This window comes from Rhinopithecus roxellana, chromosome 13, assembly GCF_007565055.1.
Source record: "Rhinopithecus roxellana isolate Shanxi Qingling chromosome 13, ASM756505v1, whole genome shotgun sequence".
Taxonomy (NCBI): domain Eukaryota; kingdom Metazoa; phylum Chordata; class Mammalia; order Primates; family Cercopithecidae; genus Rhinopithecus; species Rhinopithecus roxellana.
The window spans coordinates 52478605-52499541 of record NC_044561.1 but is presented as its reverse complement, the minus strand read 5'-3'; the positions used below and the strand labels follow the sequence as shown (position 1 = coordinate 52499541).

The following is a 20937-nucleotide window of genomic DNA, read 5'->3' as shown; positions in this document are numbered from 1 at the left end:
TGGCCTCCCTTCCCCAGGGTGTGCAGAAGGCTATGCCCGCGACGCCACGGAGATTCAGAACATTCAGATCGCTGACGGGGACGTGTGCAGGGGCCTCTCTGTCCCCATCTACATGGTCTTCCCCAGGCTGTTCACCTGCCCGACGCTGGAGACCACCAACTTCAAAGTGGGTAAGTGGCACTCGCCTCCAGCCCTCATGGGAAGGGCCGCTCAGTGCCAGGGCCTGCTGTGGGCACATAGCCGAGAGCCTGCTGCCCTTCAGTCCCTCAGTGTCAGGCCCTGCCGTGGGTCACAGAGCTCAGAGCCTGCTGCCCTTCGGTCCCTCAGGGCCAGGGCCTACTGCAGACCACACAGCTCAAAGCCTGCTGCCCTTCGGCCGCTCAACAAAACCTCGGTAAGGAGCTGCTGTGTCGGACAGGGGACACACCCACAGGCGGTCCTGGTGCTTGTGGAACTTCCACCGTCACATGGGGAAACACAGACCCACATCAGTGTAGACAAGGGCAGGTGACGCTGAGCTCCATGAAGAAAACTCACACGAGTGGGCACCACGTGGTGTGGCTGCTGAGGGTGGCTCCGAATGAAGGTCCAGGGCCGGTGAGAACCCCAGAGCGAGCACTCAGCAGCAGGAAGGCCTGGAGCCCTGCAGCCCAGGGTGCCTCTAGTGAGTTTCCGTGAACCTGTGTGTTCGTATTGTAACCATGGGATCTGAATCAGCTCACAGACACCTTTTTATATTCTGCCTTTTCCCCCTTAACATTATATCATGAACATTTCCATGTTTTTAACTCTTCCTGTAAATATTTTAATGGTACATCCATCTTAATGAGAATCATGTTAATTGGGAGATCACCCGACACTGTGAAGAAGTGGAACAGAGAGACCCAGTAGGAAGGGACAGTGATTCAGAAAGGCTCGGGGACCTCTAGGTTGGAGGTCAGGAATGAGCACTGCGTCCGCATCAAGAGCAGCACCTCTGCGTGTCCCTCCAACTCTGTGCAAGTGACCTCAAATGCATGGTCAGGCCCGAGACTGGAACTCACTCGGCTTGGGAAGCATGGCGGCTCCGATGCAGCTGTTTTCCTGCTGAAAAGGAAAGCCCCTGCCAGCTCCCTTTCATGCCTGCTGCGCATCCCTCTCTGTCCACTCCAGCCACACCCTCCACCCTCCCGGGGGGCACACCAAGAAAGATGGGGAACCCATTGAAGGGAGTGGTGGGAAGAAGGACCCAGAGGGCTCTAATGTAGTGACAATAAAGTGAGGAGGGACAGGCTGGGCACTGCTGGTGGCCAACTCTTCTCGTGGCTGATGTTTGGGCAGAGGTGGACACGCCCACACGAGGATGTTGTCCTGCAGACCCCAGCCACAGGTGGGCACTGACTCCAAGGCCCCTTCTGCAGCTGAGCTGCCACAGGGTGGGGCTCGGCACAGGGTGCCCTCTGCCCACATGGTGCCCTTGCCACCCCTCGTCACACTGGGGAAGGACATGGCGCTTATTTGTCTTCACGTGCTTCCTCTTCACACACACCCCTTTTGTTATGATCAACAACACTCACCCATAGCAGCTGAAGGGTCGGTGGAGAAGGAAGCCTGTTTGCTGAAAGGTGATGGGTGAATAGGATCCAATCTGAAGACTGTTTCTCACCTGGGGATTGGGGACATGGGCCCAGACAGCTACGGGCCGGTTCACGGTCTGCTTTTTCATTAAGAACCGTGGGAAATGTAAAAATAAGGCAAAGGAATACAAATGAATTGAAAGGGTTCTAGAATATCCTTTTTAGGAAAGCAAAGGGACAGGGAAAGTGTAGCTGGTGAAGCCTGATCACTCATGTTCCAAGATGAGAGGACAAAAATTCACTTAGAGAAAGATGACAGAGGTAGTCAGACATCAGCATAGTCATCTCCACTGGTTTGGCTGAAAGGTCGGGGTGGTGCTGAGGGGACAGCAGTGAAACCCACCCGCAGCGGGTGTTCCTTCGCCGTCAGAGCTTCCTGCACCTGCAGTGGTGGTGGCGTGTGGTTCTGCTGCTCAGTGACCGTGAGCATAAACCCACTCTCTTTTCTCATCTCAGAATTTGAGGTTAACATCGTGGTGCTGCTTCACCCGGACCACCTCATCACAGAGAACTTCCCGCTGAAGCTCTGCAGGATATAGCCCGGAGGAGGGAAGCACAGGAAACGGGAGTGGCCATCTGGAAATCCAGCTGGTTATCCAAATCCTAAGGGGAGCTACAGCCAGCGGCATATACTTGTTTTTGTGATTATTCTGTATCAGAAATGAAACAGACCCTCAAATTAACTTTCCTTCCTCATTTATTGAGGCTTCTGCTTCCAACAGGCACCTCTAATCAGACCTTTTCTTTGAAATTCAAGATTTCTTAATGCTATTTGTAAGACCATTTCACAAAAAACACTGACTGTGGCTCTTGCCTTCTGTGTGCCTTTTTAGGTACAAACAATTGTGACAGCAGTTTAAGCTTTGCCGGAGTGTGGGATCATGGGGACAAAATAAAACCTCTCTCCAACTTGCTAATGGATGGAGCCGGGGACTCCCCATAGCAAAGGGTCTGTGGCCAGTTGACATCCAGGATGGCTGCAGGCGCACTCGATGGCCAGGGAGTCTGCACATACTCGCCAAGGCAGAGCGCAAAGTGCTAGCCACTGGAAATGCATGACTTCTTTCCACCCCTGCTCTATTCTGTAGGTTTTTTTGGTTTTGGTTTTTGTTTTTGTTTTTTGAGACGGAGTCTCACTCTTTCACCCAGGCTGGAGTGCAGTGGTGTGATCTGGACTCACTGCAACCTCTGCCTCCCAGGTTCAAGCAACTCTCCTGCCTCAGCCTCCTGCGTAGCTGGGATTACAGGTGACTGCCACCATGCCCGGCTAATTTTTGTATTTTTAGTAGAGACAGGATTTCACCATCTTGACCAGGCTCGTCTTGAACTCCTGACCTCGTGATCCACCCGCCTTGGCCTCCCAAAGTGCTGGGATTACAGGCGTGAGCCAACACACCCAGCCTCTGTAGTTCTTTTCACATTTTTCATTGTAACTTTAAAATGTTTAGGCAACTGGAAAAGTGTTCCTTGCTCTCATGGGGGGATTTGGCTGGTGCTGAAGTGTTTCTGAAATCTCAAGAACTGCCATAAAATCTCATGCTGCCATTTCCCTGAACATATACATATATAGGGAGAGAGACAGAGTCTTCCAAACTGTCGCCCAGGCTGAGCGCACTGGCGGGATCACAGCTCACTGCAGCCTCAACCTCCCTGGCTCAAGCAATCCCTCCCCTCAGCCTCCTGAGTAGCTGAGACTACAGGTGAGTGCCACCACACTCAGCTCATTTTTAAATTTTTTTGTAGACGGGTCTCCCTACGTTGCCCAGGCTGGTCTTGAACTCCTAGACTCAAGTGTTCCTCCTGTCTTGGCCTCCCAAAGTGCTGAGATTACAGGTGTGAGCCACTGTGCCCAACAGTTTCCTAAGTTACATAACGGGAAAACATGGATGTTTGCTGCTGTTGTTACTGGGTAGGTTCTGAACGGCAGAGACCCATGTGCAGGGCGGGCTGGTGAAGGCCCCTCTCCCCAAGGCGGTAGCAGGAAAAGGTCCTTGACTTGATGAACTTGGTCTGCCCCTGAGCCACTGGAGGAAGCTGTGTTTTGAGCCAGGGTTTTTTGGCCTGAAGCCAGCATTTCCTCAGTCTCCCTTTGTGGTTTGAAGGAGATGGTCTGCTGCAATACATTTCTTCCTTCAGATCCTGCCACTGTTCTGTTGGCCCACAACTATAGGACCTCAAAATAAGCCATGCTGCTTTGCATACACACTAGCCTTCCTTTGTACTTTTCATTCTGGATGGGCTTGGGCAAAACAGGCTCAGGCCAAAGGCCTCCCAAGCTGTACTTCCACTATCCTGAAACAGTGTTTGGTCACATGATGCCAAGGGTAAACAAGCCTGATTTAGGCACTGCTTTATCCAAGGGCTTCATCTGAGTCACTTGAAACTTGGTTCCCAGAAAATACATTTCTAGTTTATAAATCTCCTTTTATGCTCACATGACATTATTAATTATCTATCTCTGATGATGTGTTTAAACTGAGTAGCAGAAAACAGAGGCCACACTTTCTGGGAAATTTTAAAGGAAGAAACCATTTTTAATGAGATGAAAATATTTAATGAATTTAAAAAGCTAATGACAATTCTGAGAAAAGGTTTGGGATGTATATTGCTATGTAACTTTTTAATAAACTGATTTTATGGATATAAATATGATGACTGCTTTCCTTAGAGAGTAATTATTACCTGAAGTGCTTCCAGCCAATGTGGCTATACCTTTATCATTTCATTCAACCCTAAGTGGCCCAAACAAAGGCCTCAGGCCAGTCACTTCCTTCCACTTCTTGGTCTGACCTCTCCATGGTCTGTTACTAAGCAAAAGTCACATGTTTGGCTACCTTGGGCTGCAACTGGCCCACTCTTGCCTGGGCTTGCTGGAGTTGGGGTGGTTCAAGGTCAGAGGTTCAGAGTTGTCAAATTCTCCAATTAGAGCAAGAGATGAGGAAAGGAAGGGGAGACGAAGGAAAGAGGCTGTGAACAATGAATCTAAAACAGTATTTTCTTTTGGGAAATGCCCGTTTTGGCAGGAATACATTTTGGCTCAGCTGTGCTGTGAGTTCAGAGGAAAAGTAAGGAGGTCCGGAAAGCCCAGGGCTCCATGCAGAGTAGACATCAGGAACCCACCTGCTCTGGAGTCTTGGTGGGCAAGGGGAAGGAACCTTCCAGTCCATTTCTATCCTCACCATAATTCCTGGGTCTGAATCCGAATTACCTTTTTAAAAAACTGGGGGCTGAGGTTGCCTCCACATGCTAACGCGGATTCAGGGCGGCAGCAGATGCCAGTGTTCTCAGTTCCTTCCTGCTTCCGCTTCCTGTTCAGGGACAGGGCAGCATTTTCCCAGCCTCTTCGGCTGTAGGCGTGATCACGTTCCCGAGCACTGTAGCACGTGACCGGGAAGGCGGGGCGCGCCTGCGCAGCATACGCGGGAGGACGACGCCCTTGCTCTGGCGGGAGGAGGCGGATCCCCAGCGCGGTGAGTTACAGGGCGGACATGGATCGTCTTATAGGCTGCTGGACTGCCGGGGTCTGGGCTCCCCAGCCGGGGGACCCCACCCTGGAGCTGGTGACGGGGAAGGGAATTCCCGCTTGGGCGCCCGGGACTCGCGCGGAGCCTGCGTGCGCGAGAGTTCACATGGCAAATCCTGCCCATCCTCCGCGCCCGGGCGTGGCTTCAAAAGCCTGGGGCCGGGTGGTGCAGCCCCCGCACAACCTAGCGCCCCTGTAGCTGCTGGAGCGTTTGACTGAGAATGGAAGGAAACGGTGGGGTCTGCGTTACTCGGTGGTGATAGAAAAGAGAGGCGGCAGCTTAGCGCCAAGAATAAATCATGACCGCCGGAATCCCTGCCGTTAGGCGCACGTCTTGGCATGAGAGCTGCAACAGGGCGGCAGGCTGGGCGCCAGGGGGCCTGGACTGCTGTCGGGTGGCGGTCCCCGAATATCCTAGGCTCTTCCGGGAAGTGCTGCTCCAGTGAGGCCCGAGCCTACCCCTACGGAGGATGTGATGTCATGCGCGTTGCTCTACTCAAAGGAGCGCCATTCCCCTGGTTTCGCCTTGCTGAAGTTTCAGTAGATACCAGCTATTGATTTTGGTCTGAGAGTCCAGTCATGTGAACGTTAGTGTTACTCAGGGTCAGGCCGTCTTCTGAGTGCTGTATGTTACCTTGTTATAGCGACCTTGTGAGGAGGGAAGTGTTAGTAGCGTTAGCAGCCTGGGGAAAGAAATCCATCTTGCCAGGCGCTTGTCCATCCCTCTGCTCTCCTCCCCACCGTTCCATCCCAGGAGAGCAGTCTGTAACTTGGTGCAGTTTTACCTGCTGTGCAGCCCATTCTTTCACCTTGCTTCATTTGGGTTTTACTTTGCTGTGTCATTGACAAGCTTTTCTATGCATTTGCTCCCGTGTATGCATCACAGGTTGGCTGTGTCACCTCATGTTGAGACGTCCCAAGGGCTCTGTTACCTTTTTCATGGTTTGAATTGTTACTGTCACCCTGGCGTTCTTGAACAAAGAATTGGACAAAACACACAAAGCAAGGAAAGAAGGAAGCAACAAAAGCAGAGACTTACTGAAAATGAAAGTACATCCCACAGGGTGGGAGCAGCCCATGAGGCTCAAGGGCCGGGTTACAGAGTTTTCTGGGATTTAAATACGCTGTAGAGGTTTCCCATTGGTTACTTGGTGCACACCCTATGTATATGAAGTAGTGGACCATAATCAGTCTGATTGGTTGCAGGAGAGGACCAACCAGAGGCTGAAGCGAAGTTATAAAGCTATACCCTATGCATCTGATTAGTTGCAGAAAGCAACCAATCAGAGGTTGAAGTTACAAAGTTATACTCCTATGTAAATAAAGTCTTGACCTGTGAACAGCTTCATTGGCTGTGGGAGGGGACCAATCAGAGGTACTGAGAGTTTCTTATCTGCCACGTGGAAAAAGGGGGGTTGCAAAGGGAGTAGCCTCTGGTCCTTTTGTTACTTGGATGTAGAAAGTTGGGGTTTTCCTTTTGATTTAGTTCTAGGAAGTTGGCGTGAATCGGCCTTGGGTTTACTGCCTCCAGACCCTATTCTCCTGCCTCAGAATGGTCTCAGTTTTGATCAGCTGAGTCAAACGAAAATGAAGTCCTGAGACTAACGCAGTCATCTGCAGCTGGATCCAGTTTAGGAAGGAGGTGAATGATTAAAGGACCAGAAAGTCTGATCTAATTATATTCTAGGACTGATTTCTTCTATGTAGAGTAAAAATACCGGGGTATGTTCCAGACCCGTTCAAAGCACTGAAATGTCCTTTAGTGAGTGACCTCACAGTACCTTCTGAGGGGTGTTTATTATTCCCATCTCACAGCTGAGCGGGCTGAGGCACAGAGAAACTGACCTGCCTAAGCCACATAGCTCTGTTGATTCTTGGCCTGATATTCCCCCAACTTACTACAACCAACAAGAATTACGGTAGATCGCCATTGCTCTGCCATGGGTAAGACCTCATTGATGGGGACGCGATCAGTTCTTCGTGAACCATTGCTATTGAAGCCACCATTCATCATTTCCAGCAGGTTTTCAAAAAGGTAGAATAAAGTTTTATGCAAAGAAATCGGTTTTCATTGTGAGATCTACCCAAGCTAACTCATTTTGGGACTCCAAATAAGAGTAGATATTAAAAACTTACAAAGCAGAACAGTTGCCCGGAAAAAATGCTCTGTGAAGGTAAGATCTTCTTTCGAATATAAACAATTCTGCAACCTAAAGGCTGTCAAAACTAACCACTTTGGTAGGGAGGAAAAAAAATCATATGTGAGTCGAAGAGGTGAAGGTGAGAATAAGCGTCCTGGGTCAGTATCTTCTCCACCGTGGCCACAGAAAGTTATATTTGAGACTATCTTAAGTGGCTACAGTGGTCAGAGAATGTGACATTACTCAGAAACAGAAGGGCACCTAATTTGTAGAATCAAAGTGGATCCAGCTATCCTCACACAGAATGCAGTCAAATTATTAGAGTATATCACTCAAAAGATGCGGAAAGGCAGACCGAGGAATTAAAACTCAGCAAGGATCCCCTGTGCTTTACTGTGAATGTCACTGGTAAGATGGGAATTCCTTGGATAGACCCCCATCCAGGTTGCCAGGATTGACTTTGTAGGGCTTTTCACGTCCAACCCCAGCCAGTCTCCTTACAGTCTTGTGTATAACATACAAAAGACATATGCTGTGGAGGTGTTAAGTACTTAGAAAAGCACGAAGACAGAATCTGTACCTATGTCTTAGATCTTGTCTGATTCTGGGGAGTGCTTGATCAGGACCAAGGGTCAGGATAATACCAAAAGATTATGGTTTACTGTCATCTGCATCAACAGTCATTTCCCCAAAAGATGTTTTTGGTTCCCTTTACAAATGTCCAGCTGTGGTAGGAGGCTGAGCATGAAGACTTAAGGAGAAAGCAACTCAAAAGAAAAGCATTACTGAGAGGTAGGGTTTGGTCAGCAAAGGCCCCATAAAGTAGGGTGTGGTCACTTCCTTTCTCAAGGGTCACTGTCTCCCACCTGGGTCAAGGACTAGACCTTCAAGAACTAGACCACAACCTCTGGGTCTTAAGTGAAAGGAAGAGGACCAGCTTTTCTGTCTACAGATGTATAGCCTCTGATGGGGCCACCTGGGGAGGCTGGGCCAAGAGCCCAGATGTACTGCCACATGATACACCAAAAAAGGACGCACCCAGGCTTAGCTGCGGAAAGGTGAGAGAAAGGAGCAAAAAACTAAAATCTTAAATATTCATGTTTGTTTTAAAACAATTTTCGACACCAAAATGTATTAAGAGAACACAAGTCAAAGTCAAATTCAAAATCCCCTACATGGCTGGGCACAGTGGCTCACACCTGTAATCTCAGCACTTTGGGAGGCTGAGGCAGGTGGATCAGTTGAGTCCAAGAGTTTGAGACCAGCCTGGCCAACATGGCAAAAGCCCATCTCTACTTAAAAAAACATACAAAAATTAGCCGGCCATGGTAGCACACACTTGTAATTCCAGGTACTTGGGAGGCTGAGGCATGAGAATTGTTTGAACCCAGGAGGCAGAGTTGCAGTGAGCTGAGATCATGCCACAGCACTCCAGCGTGAATGACAGAGTGAGACTCTGTCTCAAAACAAAAAAAACAAAATCCCATACATAAAAAAGATAAACTTAAGAAGTAAGTGTACTTTTACCACCGTTTTCCTTTATATCTGGTAGCAAATACATCTTTTTTAATCCATGGAAACTGCAAAAATCAATTACATGCATAGCAACAAAGAAAATCGCAATTGGCCGGGCGTGGTGGCTCATGCCTGTAATCCCAGCACTTCGGGAGGCCAAGGTGGGTGGATCACGAGGTCAGGGGATGGAGACCATCCTGGCTAATACGGTGAAACCCCATCTCTACTAAAAGTACAAAAAATTAGCCAGGCGTGGTGGCAGGCGCCTGTTGTCCCAGCTACTCAGGAGGCTGAGGCAGGAGAATGGTGTGAACCCAGGAGGCAGAGCTTGCAGTGAGCCGAGATCGTGCCACTGCACTCCAGCCTGGGTGACAGAGCGAGACTCCGAGACTCTGTCTCAAAAAACAAACAAAAAAATCACAACACAATTTTAAGTAGCAGTTGCCCAAGCCACATAATCTATTATGCCACAGTACAATAAGATTAGAAATTAATACCAAAAGAAAAATGAAACTTAGTATAGCCACTTGTAAGTTTTATAACATACTTCAAGGAGGAAACCAAAACTTTAGTGGAAATGAGTATGCTTATAACAAAAGCTTTGCACTTTGGCCAGCGTTGCAACCAGAGGACAATTCCTAGTCTTAAATCTGTGTTGCACCAGAGAAAATGAAAACTAATGAGTTAGACATTCAGATGAGAAGTCTAGAAGAACAAATTCAAGAGGAACGGATAATGGTCAAAGCAACAATTAACTGAAAGCAAAACACTGGAAAATTCATTGTCCGTGAGTTGGTACTTTGAAAAGACTACTTCAGTTGGCAGATCTTTAATAGAACAAAATAAAAAGAGAGAAAAACAAATCTATAACCCCAGGAACAACTTCAGATAAAAAAAGCAGAGCCTGAAGAACATTAGAGAACTACAGCATGGACCTTCCCTGTTAACAAGTTTGCTAACCTCATTAAAATGCACAGTGACTCTGGAAAAGGTAAACCACCTGGATAAAATGTTAGCCTGTGGAAGAAACTGAAAAAATTGTTGAAGAAATAGCACTAAAAAGGTGCCAGACCCAGATGGTTTTACAGGAGGTTTCTATCACACCTTTAAGGATCAGATAGTTCCTCTGCTCTTAAACTGTTGCAGGCTACAGAGAAACATGAGAAGCCTTCCAGTGTATTTTATGAAGCTGGCATATCCCTTATGTCAAAACCTGACCTATCAGTTGGGTTTATGTTTAGCTGTGAGTTGAGATTCCAACTAAGGGTGGCGTAAAGAAGACTCACATACAAGTCCACAAGTAGGCAGTCCAGAGCTGGCATGGCAGCTTAGAGCCGTGGTCCTTAGTGACACAGGCTACTTCAGCTCACTGTGCTCACTGTGCCACCTTTTCTAGGGTGTGGCCCTCTTCTTCATGGTCTAGGATAGTAGCACCTAACTCCAGCCATCTCATCTACATTCTGGGCAGCAGGATGGGAAAGGGATGAAGCGGGGGGAAAGTGGGGTGCAAAGACCAGCTGCTGGCTCTCTATGAAGGCAGGTTTCCAGATGCTGCCACGTGAAGCGTCAGCCTGTATCTTATAATCAAGAGCTTACCGCCATGGCCACACATAGCTGCAAAGAAACAGTATTTATCCTGTGTAGTCATTTGCCTAAAAAAAAAAAAAAAAATCAGGTTTTAGAAAAGCAAAAATTGAAAACCAGCAGCATTGCCATATTGATGAAGCAAACCACAAACCTATACCACTTAAAATATGTATGCAGTAATCCTAAAGAAAATATTAGCAAGTTGATTTTTCAGTGTATTAAAAGATCATGACCAAAAAGGGAGGTTTATTTCAGGTATGCAAGGACAGCTCACCACTAGGAAATCTGTTACTACAACTTATCACTTTACTGGGTTGAAGGAGAGGACACACATGATACTCCTAATGGATACCATGAAGTATATATTCTTTTAACTTATATTTGGAAATTTCAGATGTATACAAAAAGAGAGAACCATACAGATTATGTTGTACTCAAAAGGCACCTATTCTATTGAGATATATCTTTCAGATACAATTCATAAATCATAAAATTCACCCATTTAAAGTGTACCGTTTAGTGGTTTTTACTATATTCAGAGTTGTGCAACCATCACTACAATCTAAGACTCCCTTTTACCCCCAAAAGAAACACTGAACCCATTAGCAGCCAGTCCTAATCCCCTTCTCCCTTCAGCCCTAAGCAGCCAGTAATTTACTTTCTGTCTCCATAGGTTTGCTAAGTCTGGACATTACCTATGAAAGGAATCATACTATGTAGTCTTTTGTTACTGGCTTCTTTGACATAGCATAGAGTATTTAAGGGCAATCCATATTGTAGCACATATTAGTACTTCATTATCTTGTATTGCCAAATAACACTCCATTGTTTAGATATACCATATTGTGTATAATCATTCATCAGTTGACAGACATTTGAAATTCTTCCACCTTTTGACTATTAAGAAAAATGCTGTTATGAACACACAGATACAAGTTTTTGTATCAACATATGGTTTTATTTCTCATATATATTTAGGAGTAGAATTTCAGCGTCATATGGTAGCTCTGTGTTTAACTTTTTTCTTTTTTAAAGAGACAGGGTCTTGCTCTGTTACCCAAGCTAATGTTTTGAATTTTTTCGTAGAGATAGGGTCTCATTTTATTACCCAGGCTGGTCTCAAACTCCTGGCCTCAAGCGATCCTCAAGCTTGGCCTCTATAAGCTCTGGGATTACAGGTATGAGTCACTGTGACCAGCTCCACCTTTTTTAGTAAATCTTACTTTATCAGCCAAAATTTCCACAGCAAGTTTGAATAATAGGAAACATGATCCTGCAATAAGAAAGTATTAGAGATAACTTATTAGTTTTTAGAGCAAATGGGTTGAGGAGTTAGAGATTGGAGTTTGGGGAGGCTGAGATGGCTGGAGTTTGAGAATCAGAATACTGGAGAGGAGAAATTGAAATAGAAAAAGAGCTCCTGAAATCTGAAAGCGGGTTTATATTAAGATTCTCTAGAGGGACAGAACTAATAGGCTTAGGAGCAAGGAGAGCCAGTCCAAGTTCCAAAACTGAAGAACTTGGAGTCTAATGTTTTAGGGCAGGAAGGATCCAGCATGAGAGAAGGATATAGGCTGGGAGGCTGAGCCAGTCTCTCTTTTCACATTTTTCTGCCTGTTTATATTCTAGCCATGCTGGCAGCTGGTTAGATTGTGCCCACCCAGATTAATGATGGAACTGCCTTTCCCAGTCCACTGACTCAAATGTTAATCTCCTTTGGCAACACCCTCACAGATACACCCAGGATCAATACTTTGTATCCTTCAATCCAATCAAGTTGACACTCAGTATTCACCATCCAGGGTGCCCTAGAATCTTCTGAAAACTTAGTTGTACATGTGCATGGCAAAACTCAAAAGGGTAGGGAGAAGTACCAGTTGTCTGAAAGCCAAATCATTCGCAGAGATAACAGTGCCAGGATATATTTCAATTCCAGTCAGCCAGAGTGAAAAGACTTCACTGAACACCTGAGGCATTCAGTAAGGATTCCAGACGGGTCACACCTAAGTAGTAGGGCTAAAATAATCCTAGAATAAAGGCCATTGTAAATCCGTCCCAACACATTTTAAAAACAAGCCTTGAAAGGATCAAATTGATCGGCAAGTTTAAATGCCACCCAAAACAAACTCAACACTATAAATTAGGAAGCCACAAAATGCAGACACTCAAGAGCATACCACACATTATCTAGCATCCAATCGAAAGTACTAGACACTTCAAAAACGTGATCCATAAACAAGAGAAAAATCGGTTAAAAAAAAAAATCCAGAAGTGGCAGAGATGGTCCAATTGGCAAACAAGGAATTTTAAAAAGAGCTATTGAAAATGGACTCAGGTATTTGTGGCACAATGTGGATGTGATGAGAAAACAAATTGAAGATATATTTTTTACAAATCAGATTCCTAGACATGAAAGTTCTGAAATAAAAAATTGTTTGGATTGGTTTAATATAATAACTCATGGGCTCTAAAGGATGAAAGATCAGTGAATTTAAAAAGAGAGCAGTTGACATGACCCAGACTGAAGCACAGTGGGGGAAAAGGCTAAAAATCAGTGAATGGAGGAACAAACAAACGAAGGTTCAGTGACCCATGGGGCAACAGCAAGTGGTCTAACATACAGATAACCGAAGTCGTCTAACATACAGATAACCGCAGTCCTAGAAAAATGTTGGATGGGGGCAGAAAAATTACTGAAGAAGCAATGACTGAAATTTTTCTAAACTTGATGAAAATGAAAACAGTCATTTTTCATCAGTATCAATACAATGTTGTGGTAGATAGATGTTCAGTAGGATAAAGTAGATTTGAATGTGCTAATATGGAGAGATCATATATATTAATAGTATAAAGTGAGAAAAGCAAGGCCTAAAAATAACACATATAGAATGGTTCCATTGGTGTAGGTTTGAAAAGGACGTGCATTGTCATGTATACGTGTGCATCAGAGAGGGATATGGAAGTATCCACAATGAACTCTTAGAAGTGGTTTCTTTGGGGGCAAGGAGCCAGAGTAGAGGGATACAGAGAAACAGATTTTAAGTCTTTATTTCTAGTGTTTTTACTTTCTGTGCTATTTGAATTTTTACCTTATTCATGTATTTTTTAAATTTAAAAAATAATTTTTAAAAATGCAATATATTTTCATGTTGGGGACTATAAATTGGGATATATCTGGACATATGTATACACACATATGCATTTCACATATGATAATAGATTAAGGGATCCAGAGAAATTTTTTTTTTCTTGAGACGGAGTTTTGCTCTTGTCACCCAGGCTGTAGTGCAATGGCGTGATCTTGGCTCACTGCAACTTCCTTCTCCTGGATTCAAGTGATTCTCCTGCCTTAACCTCCCAAGCAGCTGGGATTACAGGGGCCTGCCACCACGCCCGGCTAATTTTTGTGTTTTTAGTAGAAACGGGGTTTCATCATATTGGCCAGGCTGGTCTCGAACTCCTGACCTCAGGTAATCCACCTGCCTCGGCCTCCCAAAGTGCTGAGATTACAGGCATGAGCCACTGTGCTCGGCCGAGACATATCTTTTTTTTTTTTTGAGACAGAGTCTCACTCTGTCGCCCAGGTTGGAGTGCAGTGGCGCGATCTCCGCTTACTGCAAGCTCCGCCTCCTGGGTTCATGCCATTCTCCTGCCTCAGCCTCCCATCTTTTTAAAGGTAAAGTATTGTCACATTGCTCATGGCATGTATGATTATCACCTTACACAGTTCATCCTAGAGAACCTGTTTGAAACAAAAGAAAAAGTGAAAACTCAGAGTACTTAGGAAACCAAGAGCAAGAAAATGAATGACACCTGTGAAGAAGAGATTAACTCAGAGTCCCTGGAGTATGGCCTTCACATGCTTAGGCTTCTCTGTCACCTATATCTGTCACCACTGGTCCCTGCCCACACTGGTCAGGGAAGTCCGTGTCCAGATGAAGCCACTCAGGCTGTAGCAGAGGGAGGAATGATGAAGGCTATTGTCTTAGTCCATTTGTGCTGCCACACAGATTATCTGAGATGGGGTCATTTGTAAAGAATAGAAACATACTGCCTTACAGTTCTGGAGGCTGGGAAGTCCAAGATCACAGCACTGGCAGGGTCAGTTGTCTGGTGAGGGCTGCTCTCTGCTTCCAAGATGGCCTCAAAGTTGCAGCCTCACTGGTCCCTACAACCAATAAGTGGCTTTAGCAAAGTTGTAGTATATAAAATATATATACAAAAACCAATTGCTGTTCTATATCCCAGCAATGAACAATCAGAAATTAAAATTAAAATAAATATCATTAACAGCATGAAAAATAGAAAATACTTAGGGATGAATTTCACAAAAGATGTGCAAGATTGAAAGATGTGTACACTGGAAACTACAAAATATTCCTGAAAGAAATTAAAGAATACCTGAATAAATGGAGAGAGATTCCATATTCAGAGAGTGGAAGATTCAATCATGTAAAGGTGTCAAGTTTCCCTATATTGATCTATAGATGCTTAGATAAAAATCTAAGCAGACTTTTTGGTAAAAACTGATGTTAATTGTAAATTAATATGGAAATAAATGAATAGTCAACAGCAAAACTGGAAAAGAACAAAATTGGAGGACTTACACTACATGATTTCAAGGCTCCAAGTTGAAATAACCGGTTAACTATACGCAAAAAGAAAGTGAACCTCAATCCCCATGATATAGCACATACAAAAATCAACTAGAAAATGATTATAGACCTAAATGTAACAACTAAAACTAAAAAACTTTGAGGAGAATAATCTTACTGCCTTTGGGTGGTTTGGCAGATTTCTTTCCTTCTTCTTTCCTTCTCTCCTCCTCCCCCTCCCCACCCTCTCCCTTCCTCCTCCTCCTCCTCCTCCTCTTCTTCCTTCTTTCTTTTTTCCTCCTCCTCCTTCCCCTCCTCCTCCTCCTCCCCTCCTTCTCCTCCTCCTCCTCCTCCCCTCCTTCTCCTCCTCCTCCCCTCCCCTCCTCCTCCTCCTCCTCCCCTCCTTCTCCTCCTCCTCCCCTCCTTCTCCTCCTCCTCCCCTCCTTCTCCTCCTCCTCCTTCCCCTTCTCCTCCTACTTCTTCTTCTTCTGAAAAAAGAGATGGGAGGGTCTTGCTGTGTTGCCTAGGCTGGTCTCAAACTCCTATACTCAAGTAATCCACCCACCTTGGCCTCCCAAAGTACTGGATTACAAGCATGAGCCACCATGCCCAGCCTTGCTGATTTTTTTAAAATAAAAAAGAACAAAGTATAAAAATAAGAAAAAACAATACATTGGACTTCATCAAAATTGAAGACTTTTCCTCAAAATTTCAAAAGACTGTTAAAACATACTGTTAAGAAAATGAAAATGCAAGCCACAGACTTGAAGAAAAATTACAAAACACATCCAACAAATGATTTGTACTAGAATATATAAAGTACTAAAAAGCAACTGTCTGTAAGACATATTCACTCATGTGCCCTGTCAGTTTACCATTGCCATGGCAACACCTGGACATTACTTCCCCTTCCCTGTGGCAAGAACTCAATGACCCAGAAGTTACCACCTTTTTCCTAGAAATTTCTGCATAATCTGCCCATTAATTAGCATATAATTAAAAGTGGCTATAACTAGGACTGCAGCACTGCCTCTGAGCTGTTACTCTGGATGTACTGCCTATGGGGTAGCCCTGCTCTGCAGGGAGCAGCACCTCTGCTGCTGCTGTGCACGGCCACTTCAATAAAAGTTGCTGACTAATACCACCAGCTTGCCCCTGAATTCTTTCCAGGGTGAAGCCAAGAACCTTCCCAGGCTAAGTCCCGATTTTGTGTCTCACCTGCCCTGCATCAGCCTCATGAGCTAACATGAAGGGGACACCCACTGCAGCCGTGGTGTGAGGGCGAGCAGTAGTAAATGGGGGTTCCAAAGCTTTTGCTGCCTGTATGCCTGAGAAGGTTTTGTTTTGGCATGGGAACCTGAGCTGAACCTTGGGGGACAAGTGGGTTTTGTATTAAGGGGAAGAAGCAGAATGGCTAGAGGAGAGAATTGGCTTAGCAAGTGCAAATCCTGACATTTTCCAATTACATGACCTTGGGGAAATCACTCAACCTTTTAGGTTTATTTCCTTGTCTGTAAGATGTGGGCAAGAGTAATCTCTGCTTCGTAGGATACTTGGGGAAATTAAATGCTGCAGTGTTTGTGGACAGGTAACACAGTACCTGAAATGGCCATTAGTAAGTATCATGTTGGGAGATGGTGAAGAGCAGGGCTGGAGTGAGGGGCTTAAGGAAGGTCACATGGAGGTGGGAATTCAGATTCAGAGGCCACCACAGCCAGCTTGTGGGGTGTGACTCTTATTCTGGAGCTTGGGTTGAGTTTTTTTGTGCTTACTGAGCAGCTAGTATGTGCAAGGCACATTCATTTAATCCCAGCGCTCCAAGAGACTGACTAACTTTTGAGGCCCCTGCTGCAGGAAGCAAGGCTGTGGCAGGGGGAGATGGGAGCTTAGGAAGGGGTTGCGGGGCTGGCTCAGGCTCCAGTGAAACCAGGTGTGAGGAGGTCAAGTGAGAATGAGGCTGATGGCCTGGGGCAGGTAGCAGTGAGGGCAGGTGCTTGGGCCAGGACTGGGGATCCATGGGTGCTCCCATGGCCCTGCAGGGTAGACCCACTGGCAGGCCTGACTAGGTCAATATTAAGCCACGGGAGAAAGGGGGTGGGAGTGTGGGAGGAAGCAGGGGCTCTGTCAGGCCCTGATGGATAGAGTAACACAGGTGACATCGCATCAGAAATGCCCCCTACCTGGCCCCAGACCAAGTCCCCAGAGTCTAAGGCCACATGTGGAACCAGCATTTCATGAGGCTGACCAACAAGCTGCACTGCCTGCTGGATGAATCCCTGAGCTGCCAGGCTCAGGCCACTACCCCCCTCCCATCCCCATCCATCCCCTGGGAATTTCCACCTCTGTACAATCCCCCAATCAAAGAGCAGCTCTGGCCTCTTAGGGCTCTGGAAACACTCTGCCAGGCATTGCTCCTCTGGCTTCTCTGCCTGACTGCCCGCACCCCCTGCCCTTACCTCCTCCCCCATCCCTCAGGCTGCACTCAGATGACGCTGTCCCTGGCTTCTGTCTAAACCTGGGTCAAGTTTAGACAAACAGACTCCCTCATCCCCTTCCCAGCTCCATTTTCCTCGGGATCACCCGTGACCTCCTATGTATTGTGCGACCGTAGATGACATCCGTCTCCCCCCCTGCAGTGCTGAGGCCTTCCATTGTCTCTTCTGTCCCCCTTTGTATGGAAGCACCTAGAACAGTGCAGTGCATGGGAGACCGGATGAATGAATGGATGAGCCAGTGAACAGGTGAATGTGCGGAGTTCAGTGGCCCGTCCAGATGACCAGGGCTGCATGGCTCACCCCGGAGATAAAGCCGTATGTACTGAAGTCCCCGGGTAAAAGCGAAGGTGGAGAGGAGCCAGCTGAGGACACCAGACCCCTCCCCTAGGAGAGGTCCCCAGTTGGGGAGGGAGGAGGGGGGAGCTGGACAGTCCTCTGAAGGAAGGGGTAAGGCACTGTGCCTCAGCTTTCAAAGGTCTGGCAGTTTCAAGGTGGTGGCAGTTTGGAAACTGGAAGCAAAAGCGATGTGGACTCCAATGAGGCCCCAATCAAAGCCGGAGTCCTGCTGGCGCTGGGGCGGCGGCCAGCGGCAGGAGGCACAGTGTGATCTGTTCAACGGCTTCCTCTTTTCAGAGGCCGCTGGCTCACCCCGCGGGAATGAGGTGGCACTTCAGGACATGAAGCTTGGAGCCGGTGGCAGATTTCTTGGAACTGGCAGTGGGGAGATCTAAATTAAGAGCTTTCTATCACACCAAATAAACAGAAACTGAAATAGAGGACTGAAGGAATTAGGCAGAATGCCTTTATACATAACTTCTGAAAAACGGAGGGTGGGGGAAAAACCCAGAATGGTATTTATGCACTGGAGTCCCAAGGTATTTGTTGAAAACAATGACAGGTCTGTTTGACACAAAGGCACACGTTACAGAGAGCAAGCTTGTCTCTTTGAAGTGCCTGCCACAGGAGCCCTGTAACACATACCAGCTGCTCGTTGCGGAGGCTCTCCTGGCAAGGCCAAGGGACCGGCCCCGGTCCTTCCTCTGGGAGGTAAGAGGAGTGACCTCTGGCGTGGAGGTGTCCTCCCGGTGGCTTCTTGGGCACTCCTGAAACAGACCTGCTTTGCTTTCACATGCACCCTCCCAGGCAGGGCCTGGCCAGAAGCAGAAAGGGGCCTTCCTTGGTGTTTCGTAGCACAGGACCTGTTGTGGCAAGGCTGGGAGTGGCTCCCAAGGAACCGCTAAGAGGCTGATGCAATGACAGACTCGGCCTGTCTCTGGGGCAGAGATGCTGCAGACAGCAGTGTCTCCTTTCCAGGACGGCGGAGAACTGGGCAAGGCCAGGCAGTGGCAGGGGAAGTGAGGACTCTTGCCAAAGAGCAGTGGGAAGGAGCTCCCTCAGCAGAAATCATCCCAGCAGGGTTTGCTCAGTGCCTGAATCACCATTTCAAATGTGAAATGAGAACGGTATCAAGGACATCTCCAGCACAGTCAGACCAGCAGAACTCCAGGCTTTACCAGCTTCTTCAGGGAAGCACAGCAGCATTTGCCAATGACTGTGGTGTAAGTACTCCCACGGTGGTTGATTTCAAGCTACCAGTGTGACCCCACTAAACATAGAGTTGGGAAGAGTTGCATTATACGGTATTTCCACCATACAGATACTATAGACATCAATAACCCCAACATAATAAGCTGAGGTAATCAGAAGTACATTGGTTTTTGACGTAAGTGCATATATAATTCAATTTTTTGTTGTTGTATTTTGAGACAGGGTCTCACTGTATCCCCCAGGCTGGAGTGCAGTGGTGTGATTACAGCTCACTGCAGCCTCTCACACCCCAGACCTTCACCCATGCCCCAGAGAACAGCAAAACAGGTCCTTGCTAAGTACAGGGTCCTACCTGCTAGAACCAGGACACTTCAAGACAAAATACCGTGTGTTGGTCTATTCTCACGCTACTATAAAGAACTACCTGAGACCAGGTAATTTATGAAGAACAGAGGTTTAATTGACTCACAGATCCACAGGCTTAACAGGAAGCATGGCTGGGAGACTCCGGAAATGTACAGTCATGGAGGAAGGTGAAGGGGAAGCAAGCATGACTTACATGGGGGCAGGAGAGAGCGCCAAGGGGGAACGCCACACACTTCTAAACTATCAGCTCTCATGAGGACTCGCTGTCATGAGATCAGCAAGGGGGAAATCTCTCCCCACGATCCAGTCACCTGCCACCAGGCCCTTCCTCCGATTCGACATGAGATTTGGGTCGGGACACGAATCCAAACCCTATCACCCTGCCAGCAATGTTTTAATTTATATTTCCTTGGTGATGGATTTTGAACAAATGTGGTTATCAAAATGCCTACAAACCATCTGGATACTCGTGAAGTGCCTATTCACATCTCTTGCCTATTTCTAATATATTGTTATCTTTTTCTTGTTGAATTTGTAGTTGTTTGTACATTCTGGAGGAGTCTTGTTGGAGGTGTGGATTACCAACATCTTCCACTGCATGGCTTGCCTTTTCACTCTCTCAATGGAAACTTAAGAGTTCTTAGTGCAACAAAATCCAGTTTATCAACTTTTTATTCTTGGAGCTAGTGCTTCCTTAAAATCTTTGCCTATTCCAGGGGCAGGAAGATGGTCTCTTTTCTTGTAGAAGCTGCATTATTTTGCTTTCCATATTGAGGACTGTGATCCATTGGAAATTGACATTTGTATATGTTGTGAGAGGTCACGCTTCATTTATTTTCATATGGAAATCCCAAATTATTCTTGGTTTTTTGAGACAGAGTCACTCTGTCACCCAGGCTGGAGTGCAGTGGTGCAGTCTCAGCTCACGCAACTTCCGCCTCTCAGGCTCAAGTGATCCTCCCACTTCAGCCTCCCAAGTAGCTGGGACCACAGACATGTGCCACCATGCCTAGTTAATTTTTATATTTTTTGCAGACGGGGTTTCACTATGTTGCCCAGGCTTGTCTCGAACTCCTGAGCTCAAGCAATCTGCCCACCTTAGCATCCCAAAGTGCTGGGATTACAGACGTGAGCCACCAGGCCCTGGCCCCCAAATTATTATTCTTAAGTAGCTAAAAGTCTTTTTTTGCCTTGATGGTTTATCCAACTTGATTGACCGATGACTCGTTAGGATTTTCTAGTTTAAATTGTTTAATTTCTGTATTCTTGCTAAGTAATAGTTATCTTTTTTCACCTTTAAAGGGAGAACAGGAAGAGACAGTATAAAGTGGAGGCGATGGGCTGGGTGCAGTGCCTCATGCCTATAAATCCCTGCACTTTGGGAGGCTGAGGCAGGTGGATCACCTGAGGTCAGGAGTTCAAGACGAGCCTGGCCAACATGATAAAACTCTGTTTCTACTAAAAATATAAAAATCAGCCAGCTGTGGTGCCGTGCACTTGTAATCCCAGCTACTCGGGAGGCTGAGGCAGGAGAATTGCTTGAACCCAGGA

At 46.5% G+C, this 20937-nt stretch overlaps 1 protein-coding gene and 1 pseudogene across 2 annotated transcripts in view; one reads left to right on the top strand and one right to left on the bottom strand.

Moving 5' to 3' along the window:
* The window catches only part of VPS26C (VPS26 endosomal protein sorting factor C), a 45274-nt gene extending 41009 nt beyond the window's left edge, over positions 1-4265 (top strand). Inside the window, exons 7-8 of the mRNA XM_010383795.2 lie at positions 18-170; positions 2073-4265. Coding sequence (XP_010382097.1) covers positions 18-170; positions 2073-2155 — 236 coding nt within the window. The 3' untranslated portion in view covers positions 2156-4265. The remainder of the gene's footprint in view (positions 1-17; positions 171-2072) is intronic.
* A 332-nt stretch (positions 4266-4597) lies between these two features.
* Positions 4598-6105, bottom strand: LOC104678539 (annotated as a pseudogene). The gene has a single exon (XR_004052656.1). The product of XR_004052656.1 is annotated as a Down syndrome critical region protein 9-like (transcript).
* Between the last annotated feature and the right edge of the window lie 14832 nt (positions 6106-20937).